The sequence below is a fragment of the Ctenopharyngodon idella genome, chromosome 4 (genome assembly GCF_019924925.1).
Source record: "Ctenopharyngodon idella isolate HZGC_01 chromosome 4, HZGC01, whole genome shotgun sequence".
In the NCBI taxonomy this organism is placed as follows: domain Eukaryota; kingdom Metazoa; phylum Chordata; class Actinopteri; order Cypriniformes; family Xenocyprididae; genus Ctenopharyngodon; species Ctenopharyngodon idella.
The window spans coordinates 1202500-1212500 of record NC_067223.1 but is presented as its reverse complement, the minus strand read 5'-3'; the positions used below and the strand labels follow the sequence as shown (position 1 = coordinate 1212500).

Below are 10001 nucleotides of genomic sequence, written 5' to 3'. Positions count from 1 at the left end.
GGTTAACCAAACAGTTGCTGGTCTCTATTGACTTCCATGGTAGGAAAAACATAGTCACTGTGGACCAGCAACTGTCTGGTTACATTCTTCAAAATAACTTTTATTTTCAACAGAAGAAAGAAACTCATTAGGGTTTAAAACAACTTGACAGAGTAAATTATGATGGGGGGGGGGTAACTATCCCTAATTATCCCTAAAGAGAAAATCACCCACTGCTCTTGACTGAGAACTTTAATACATTAGCTTTATTAAGAATCAATGTATAATTTATACAGTGAAGTCTAGTGTTTTATTTTTATATTTGTTCATTTAATTTTTTACTTGAATGCTACTGTTAAATACACCTACTGTAACTGAAAAAATAAAGCATTTTATTAATTTCATTTGTATGATGTGTAGCCTATGTTTTTCTTCTTTTTTGATAAAGATAAAACAATGACAAAGATTTTTATCTTCGCCACTTTGGCCTAAATGTCTGCCATTTTTTTAATTATATTTTTTATATTTTGTTATTTTGTAAGGCTTTGTTTTTAAAATAGGGAAATTAATTTGGCTGTAATGCTCAGTCACTTGCAAAATAGTAAAAACAACATGAAGAATCGTTCTAAAATAGTGAATTGTGATTTTCCTGAAAAAAATCGTGATATGATATTTTTGCCATATCGCCCACCCCATATTTATATATATAGGGGGGGGGGGGGGGGGGGGGGGGTGAAAACTTTTGAACAGGATGAAGATGTCCACATTTTTCTTATTTTGTTAAAATATCTTTTTTTTTTTTTTTTCCCCCATTTAGTACTGCTCTTCGGAAGAAACAGAAGATACTTGCATGTTTCCCGGAAGACAAATTAAGTACAATTTCAAATTCAAAAAGTTTTCACCCCCCGGCTCTTAATGCATCGGTTCAAATATGCAAAAAATCCTTGAAGACTGAAGAATCTGCAGGAACTGGAGGACTTTTCTGAAAAACATTGGGCAGGTTAACTGCTCAGGACAAACAAGGGACTCATGAACAACCATCACAAAACAAACAAACAGTCGTAGATCATCCAGGTAACCACACACAGTATTAAGAACCAATGGTTCCCAAACTGAACTGGGTCATTTTAATAAATTCAGCTATTTAGAAAAAGATTTGCATTGTTGTATGGTGGGATACAGTATTAAAGCAGTGTATTCTGTTGTTTTGTGCACAACAGTTTTTGTACTGAGAGATCAAAGATGATAATGTATTACTACTGTGATCAAGGGCTTTAGCCCACATGACTGTAAAATATTTGTTGGTTACAACTTGCTGACAACTCCAAACATAAGACCACAAACTTGATTCAATGTCCTGTGCATCTGGAAACCAACTGCGAATTCAGCAAATGCTTTAGGTTTTCACCGGCACTGAGACCTCATCACTGACAAGCCATGTGTCTACAGTCATCACAGTGAACACACTACAAGTCAAAAGATTGGAATTTATATTTTTAAATTTAGTTTCTTATCTTCTTTAAATTATTTTTGATCTAAAGGCTTCTGCATAAATGCGTGAAATCAGACAAAAAATAAGCTGCGCTTGCATATGAATTCCAAAAATAAAACCAAACTTCATTACAAAAGCACTTACTGCTGAGAAAAATTAGCCGTGGGCTGTGATGTTTTATAATGAGGTCAGTGAAACAGTCAGCAGTTTGTGTATTTGCAATCAGAATAAGATGATTCATGTTTTACTGACATAACATGATTTTTGCTACTGTGTTGGAAATGTTGTAATGACAAAGCATAGCTGTGAGCCAGAAGATCTCAATTGAAAATTCTGAGAATGGGAGAAAAGAGTGTGGGAGAAATAGAGAGAGACAGAAAGGTTATTTTCCAGTGGCTCAGCTCTCTCCTCTACAGACATTTCCTGCTCTGGCCACTGAAAATAACCCACAGGAAAACAGCCCAACCTGGACTCAAAGAGTGGACTGTAACCCTCTCACACACACACTTCCATGACCACACAGACCAAACCAACATAGTGCACATTAAAATATATAGGCTATATATTTGTTGCTCAGTAGCTTTTAAATGTTGATGCTAACAAATCACAACAGCTAAAACCAAAAAGTGCATCATGTTATGTGATCAAGATTTTGTCATTTTGGAGTTACTCTGTGAGTCACATTCATTCACACCAAGGGCGATAACTATATCGATAACTATGATGTTTTGATAATCAAACTAATTCTATGAGAATAGAAAAGTCTACAACATAACAGCTATAACAAAGACAGAGGAATGTTTTTTTTTTTTCAGCTGATGAATGATAAAAACATTGTCAATCAGAATACACCAGCTTTAAAGAGCTTAAGCATTTAAAGCATCAGATGACATAACTGCAGTATGTGCTTACCACAAACAGAATGTTCTCATCCGTTGGTGTGGATGCTAATATAGTTAGTGTCATAGTTATCTTGTTGTGAACAGGCTTTTAATATGTTGTAGGCATTTGATCACGAAAGGTCCCAGAGATATGAATATATACTGTCATTTATAAACATGGCCTGAGCAAAAGCACCAATCAATCCCTTATTAAACCTTTAAAGGGTTAGTTCACCCAAAAATGAAAATATCTAGTGATGGCTGATTTCAAAACACTGCTTCGAATCTTTTGTTTCGAATCAGTGATTCGGAGTGCCAAAGTCACGTGATTTCAGCAGTTTGACACGCGATCCGAACCACTGATTCGAAACAAAAGATTCGAAGCAGTGTTTTGAAATCGGCCATCAATAGATATTGTTGAAAAGTCGTTATTTTGTTTTTTTGGTGCACAATAAGTATTCTCGTCGCTTTATAATATTGAGGTAGAACCACTGTACTGACATGAACTGTTTTAAATATGTTTTTAGTAGCTTTATGGATCTAGAGAAGTTCGGTGACATTGCTGGCAATAGAGGCCTCACTGAGCCATCGGATTTCATCAAAAATATCTTAATTTGCATTCTGAAGATGAACGAAGGTCTTACGGGTGTGGAACGATATGAAGGAGAGTAATAAATGACATTATTTTCATTTTTGGGTGAACTAACCCTTTAAGCCATTCCACTGTATCTGCAACTACTGTATATCTGATACATTCAGATATTCTACTAGCTGATTAGAAATCCTAAATTATATCTGATTGATCAATGTAGTCTTAGGGATCGTTCAAGCCGTGTCTAAAAACGCTGCGCCCCTTTCTTCTTTCCTTCATAGACGCATCTAGAAAATACGAGGTGAGCATGCTTGTCACGTGTCTACATTTAAAATAATGAACTTGAGCACACAAAAGACACTACATGTGAACAGCCCCTTAAAGGGTTAGTTCACCCAAAAATGAAAATTATTCTATGATTTACTCACCCTCAGGCCATTCTAGGTTTGTTCTTTCAGACAAACATAATCCGAGATATATTTTAAAAATATCCTGGCTCTTCCAAGCTTTATAATGGTAGAGAATGGGGCTCAAGAATTTGAAGCCAGAAAAAATGCATTTATCCATCAAAAAAATAATCCATATATAATAAAGGCCTTTTAAAGCAAAACGATGGGTTTTTGTAAGAAAAATATCCATATTTAAAACTTTATTAGCTATAAAAACTAGCTTCAGGCAGACGGTCGTAGGCATTGATTTGCGGGCAGAAGAGTGATCCCTGACCCGACCCATAACAGAGGAGAGAGCAAAACAAAACACCGGTCACGAATTAGAAGTCTAAAATTAGAAATTTTAAAGAGAATGTCGGAGGATTTCGATATAAGAGAAGAGGAGCTTGAGATTGTTGCACAGCCCTATTTGTGTAAACTGGCGTCTAAGCTTACGCTACTCCTACATCTTACGTCATACTTTGCGTCAGGGTTTATTCTTGTGGCGCAAGTTGACTTGCGCAGTATGCGTACGGTTGTCTGTTGGAAGCTAGTTATTTTAGTCTATAAAGCTTTAAATATGGATATTTTTCCTTACAAAAAGCCGTATTGATTATTTTTATGATGGATGGGCTTCAAAATCGGGCCCACATTCACTACCATTATAAACCTTTGAAGAGCCAGGATATTTTTAAATATATCTCAGATTGTGTTTGTCTGAAAGAAGATAGTTATACACACCTAGGATGGCTTGAGGTTGAGTAAATCACAGGATAATTTTCATTTTGGGGTGAACTAACCCTTTAACCACCCAATGTAATGGTGTAGTTATAGCAAATAAACCATGCAAACCATCTAAACTCTGACCCCTTGGTCACATCAAAATATGTTGATTAATTATTATGTCTTTTAAATTATACAGTTGTAGTTCAGGATGGTGAAATAAATGATGACTTGTTTATACATTTATATGCATGCACAAACTGACCTGTTCACCTCACATGGTTCCTGCACTTCATACACTCCTGTGTCAGCATCCTGGTTGGAATAGACCCAGGGCAGGTTCATGTACTCTGGAATCTCTTCGTATAATGGGACGTTCTCGTATTCCACCCCACAGTCAGTCTCGCTGTCACCTTGAGCTTCTTCCTCATCACCAGGGGTGACTTGATTAATGGGTGTGGCTTTATGATCCTCGTATTCCGCATCAGTACGAGTGCAATCCAGGGACTGTCCACTGCGAAGCAACTTCGGAAGCAACCGTGCATACACACGCAGCTCTAGAAGTTTCCGCAAGCTACGTCGCGTTTGATCGGACCGCACCAACGGCTCGGAGGATTCAGATCCAGTATCCACTCGCTGAAGATCCGCAGAGGAAAACGACTTTGCCCTCTGTTTGACGAAAACAGCTCCCACACCTCCAGCCTGCGGTTGGCTGTTACTGCGAGTCGGCTGGTTTTTACTGAAGAGAGGGATGCTAGGCAGGGCAACTCGCCATGAAGGTTTCTCCTGAGGAGGTGCCGGGAGTTCTCTGAATACGGGAGGACTGGAGTTAGGAAGCGGAGGGGGGGTGTGCGTTAGTGGAGATGCATTTTGCTTCCTCAACACAACAGATGCGGGAAGACTGTTTCGTTGGGGCTTTTTAGGCATGACTTTCGGTGACTTTTCCTCCCCATCCAAAGATGGCTTGCTTATAGCTGCAACTTGTGAGCCACAGCTGAGCTTAATCTGTTTAGGAAGACTCCGAGTTATTGGGTATCGAGCAAAATCTCCATATGCTCCATCATCTTCATCATCGCTTTGGACCTCCTCATCTTTACTCCTAACCAAGGAATCTTGAAGATCTGACTGGCAACGCAAAACCAAGTTGTCCACTGATGTTGAGGCCTTGCACAAGGAATCAACCATTTGTGGGAGGGATTTCTGTCGAGGTGGCGGAGCTGGAGGTTGCGACCCCTCCTCCGCAGCTGTGTTCATGGAAGCTAGAGTTACACCATTTGTTGGAACCGAATAATGAGTGGATTCTAGATCAGGAAGGATGTCTTCAGTATGTGCGCTGTGAAAAGAGTCTACTTTGTGCAAAGAATCAGTGTTGGTTGAGGAGCCAGTGTCTGTGTTATTCGTGTTCTCTTTAGGGGAACATAAATTTAGAGGTGTGGCAGTGTAGGCCTGACTTGTTGAAGTGTTTTCGGGATTTTCTAGTAATTTGTCTGTCTGAATGTGTTCAGAAGTCTCTGTAGGAGTATCTGCTTGAGTGTCTGAAGGTGCAATTTCCACAACATTCTGCCTAAGAAGTGCCCTCCGAGGGCGTCGTGGATGGGGTACAGGGAGTGGCTTGCTGGGAGGTGCAGGGTAACTAACATTGTCACTGATGCAAGAGCCAAAAATGGAGTTCCTAGTTTGTTTCTCCTGTGGTTCTGATTGTTCCTGTAGGAGTTCTGTAGGACTGTGTCTTGGGATCTGGATAATTTGTGTTTGTGTACTTGTCTGGTCCTTTTCTACTGTAGAAGAGTTAGTTTCTTCCTGTGCCTCTGTGGAAGTGTGGAATGAGTCTGTGGGAGCATGCAATTGTTCCCGTTCAGATTGGGAAGATTGTTCCCGTGTGTCATTGTAAAACAACTGTTCTTTTGGGCTCTCGCCCTCTTTGAAAACACCTACCTCTGCTGTTCCACATATTTCCTTAGAATCCTCTGATTTGCTGTTACCTAGATGATGACCTTGAGTACAGGGTGGTATAATGTAATGTGACAGGTGTGAGGGTAGTAGAGCAGGACCCCCATTTTTGGAGACAGGGGAATGCTGGGTCTTGCAGGGATCTTGTCTTGGCTGGAGAGGTTTCTGAGGGGCTTTGGGCAGGCATGGTTTGGGAGCGACAGCAGGTTTTCCTCTCTTGTGCGCAGTGGGTGAGGGTGAAGGCAGCAGGATCTCTGGTTTTGGGGCGATGGGGGGAGGCGATGGTTTCTGCGACTGAACCAGCTTGGGTTTGGGGGCGACCGGTGGTTTCTTCATTCCTACATAAACTCACACAGAGAAGGAAGAGGGGGGCACTACATGAATTCCATGAATAGACTTGCATACCACATACACACAGCTGAACACGATGGGTCACAACTGAGGTCAAGATTGAAATGTAGCTTTGAAACAAACATCAGCATATATATGCATATCAAAACTAGTTTTGATTTATTGGATTCTTTGCTTGAAGGTCCAATTATCAGATCAAGATTTTATCCTCAGTCTCAATAATGCTGAATTGCAAATTCTTGTACAGCATTCTAAAAAGTGGCTTCAAAATACTTCTTTACAAATCAAATTTAATGAGTGTTATGTTTAGATCATCATAGTAGATTATCATTGAGATTTCAGAGCTTTCCTTTTACAGACCTTACAAAAAAATTCCATGATTCTTGAGAATCTAAACAGGCAGTCTACAGACATGAAAATATAAGAGTTTATGTACCAAGAAATAATTTTTTTGATTTGGTTTAACACTTTTAGAGGTATTCACCTATGTTTTGATGTTGATGAGCATTCAAATTGCATTCAAGAATGAACTGAGAATATAGGACAGTTTCAAATTAACTGTCAGCTCCATTTATTGAATCGTAAAAGATGACAGCTGCAATGATGACAAAATAACCAATTTTACATATCACACAGGTATTAAGTGTTTTAGCCATTTTGTTTTTCTGGTGCTAGCTACTAAATCCCAAACTATTACTTCACGGTTTGGATATCACAGTCATAACAGAGAAAATATAAGCATGATTAGGGTAACCTAAATAAAAAACAAAACAAAAAAAAAACCCTGTAATTTTCTCCTAAACAAATGTAATGTTGTTGAGCTTAATTGCAGGTAAAATTTAGGTGAAGGATGGCTTTGATATTGCCTGATTTATACATGTTCTCTTATAATATATCTTACAGTATCAGACATTGGTGTAAACACTTTACAAAGGAGGCGTATTTTTACAATGAACCTTTAACTTCTGTGAGGACATTTCATTTTAAATATTCATATTTATATGTTTCTCTTTAGTTTATATAATATAATCTATATTAGATATTCAGTTACAGATAAAAAGTGTAAATGTTGCTATGCTCAAAACTAATGGCAGGTGTAGGTATATTCTGTAAGTGTATCAGTGTATAGTAGCTAAACACCCTAATTTGCTACAAAATGCAGTTACTACAATTATTGTCACTTTGTTACAGTCATAAAAAATAATTTGAAGTACCAGAAAGATCATTAAGATTTTACATGGTGGAAGTAGATCCTATTTTAATTTGTTAGTTGTACAGTATCAACGAGGAAACTATGGTTACCATAGAAAAGTTTTGTACAGAAAAGCGTTATATTATAATGGAATATTTTGATTTCAGACCTCTACTTTTATAGATGTCGCAATTAGAAAAAGAAAATAATTGTGGTGGCTTTGCTGAATTCACCTAGATAGCGCTTTCGAATGGGGAAAACTTGGGTTTGTTGATGCTCTCTTGAGGAAATGTAGTCTTCCCATTCCAAGGGAAGCAATCCAAGACTAATCCCGGAGGCGCCCTCCTCCGCTCATTCTTTTCTCTGATCCGGAGCTCGTGCTTTAGTTCGGAGCGTCTTGCGGGCCCGTGCTCGAGCTCCGGATCAGGGAACAGAGCTCGCGAACTGCCTCGCGCTGAAATCCCTGCTTTCGCATCAGCACGCGAGACGGAGTCATCAGGCGGATGTATTGTGGTGGTAGAGTTCCTTACAGCAGTGGAAAAAAAAAATCACGGGACTTTTCTTTATTCTCTTTGGTTATACCCTCCATAACAGTGTCCATATCGATTGAAGAGAACAAAGAAAAAGTAAACTCGCCCTAAAATCGTTATCTGTGTGTGATAACCGAAGGAACGAGGAAAGGAAATAAAGAAAAGTTGAAACAAAAGATTTAAGTCAAATCAAAGTATCCCGTGCAGCTTCCATATATATGTCTGGGGGGAAAACCTGGATACTGCTGAAAATAGAATATCCCTTCAGGTTCCAGCTTTTGCGAATAACGTGCGGTGAAAAAGATGCCAAAATAAATCACAACCACATCGTTCCTTACCTTCTTCATCCAGGAATATCTTCTTGTGGACAATTCGTCCCGTTAGCACAAGATTAGCGTCTAACAGAGAATAGGAACACTGAAGCTGCGACTTCATTAAAGTTCCACCGGTTGCAACACTTGGAAATATTCTAATGAAACCGTTAAATATTGCAACATTTTACCATACATGCCCTACATTTCTTTCTTCCCTGCCTGGACTGCTTGTTCAACAGAAGTAGCTGATGTTTATTCATCCAGGAAACTAACCTGTACTCATGATCCCCAAACGACTCTCTTTACTCCATGAATGAGCTGCATTCAGCACAGTTCTCTCAGATTCAGATCTTTTCTTCTAGCAGGAGCCATTGCAAGTCCTAGAGGGAAAGACAACTCGGTATCTTCAAAAGATCATCCAAACTCTTTGTATTTCTAGTAAGTCGGAATGAGTTCCATGCTTTCCATGGTTTTTGCCACCGCTTTTGTAAAGCTGGAACGGCGAAGTCCAGTCAAAGAATTCAATAAAAACTTCCATGATCCGCCGCTAGAGGCGATCTCACTGTTGGAGCGGTGGGAAGTCCGAATCATTTAACGAGTCGGTTCATTGAACAGTAATGTTTTCAACAAACCGATTCAGTTATTCATTTCACCAATAAATAAACAGTGGATGTGTCTGATTATGTCAAATAAATAATGGTTTCTTCAAGATACACGAATGCACATTGTTTGGACTCCCATATTGGCCACATTATAATTTCAGCCTAACGTGCGCATTTCACAATCACAACAACCGAATATGGTTACTGTTTTAGCAACGTGTATATATTTATTTACAGTAGTTCATTAACAGTTCATATTCATTTTTAAGATCAACCGATTTTAAGGCAAAGTTCAGTCTATTGCGATTCAGTTCCACAGATTCATTAAAAGGATCCGATTCCAAAGAAAAATTCTTTTGCGAATCGAACATCCACTTCTTGAGAGTTACAGAGAACAGAAAGTAGATGTTCCTAATGCTGTTTGTGGCAAGAATAAAAAGCAGATGTAGTAGGATATATGACATGTTAAAGTTACATAAAAAAACATACAGAAATTAATTATTATTCCTCATTGGGGCATTTGAAATTAGTAGGCTTTACATCCATCCGACTGTATTCACTGAACTCAAATCTTATTATATATATATATATATATATATATATATATATATATATATACTGGGCTACTGTGTTTATTGAAATATATAGTTGTGTATATTGAAGTATATTATTGTGTATTTTTATAAACATGATGTAATGCTAATGTATAACAATACAAACAATTTACAAATAAAATACAAAACCCAAATAAATAGTATAAATACAATTAAAATAAAAGAAAGAAAACTAAATAAATAAATGTCTAAAAAAATTAAATAAAAAAAATTAAATTCATTAAAATCAGGAAATGTTATTAAACCTACATTTTGTTTAATAATATTTTATAATATTTTCCTCATACTAGAAAGTAACAATGTTGTAAAATCAAGACCAACAGCCCAGTGGATGTCGGCATGTAGCTCTACAA

General features: G+C 38.0%; 1 protein-coding gene across 8 annotated transcripts in view; it reads right to left on the bottom strand.

Moving 5' to 3' along the window:
* Positions 1–8963, bottom strand: part of fgd6 (FYVE, RhoGEF and PH domain containing 6) — a 30896-nt gene extending 21933 nt beyond the window's left edge. The window contains exons 1-2 of one of the 8 annotated variants that reach the window (XR_007929655.1): positions 8457–8677; positions 4361–6392 (exon numbers count right to left, since the gene is read on the bottom strand). Coding sequence is in view for 7 of the 8 variants with exons in the window: in XM_051890036.1 (XP_051745996.1) it covers positions 4361–6392; positions 8457–8553 (2129 nt within the window). In the remaining variant the exon portion in view is untranslated. Of the gene's footprint in view, positions 1–4360; positions 6393–7821; positions 8363–8456; positions 8678–8705 lie in introns of those variants that run through there. The other 7 variants (XM_051890040.1, XM_051890039.1, XM_051890036.1 and 4 more) reach the window with 7 other exon arrangements.
* Between the last annotated feature and the right edge of the window lie 1038 nt (positions 8964–10001).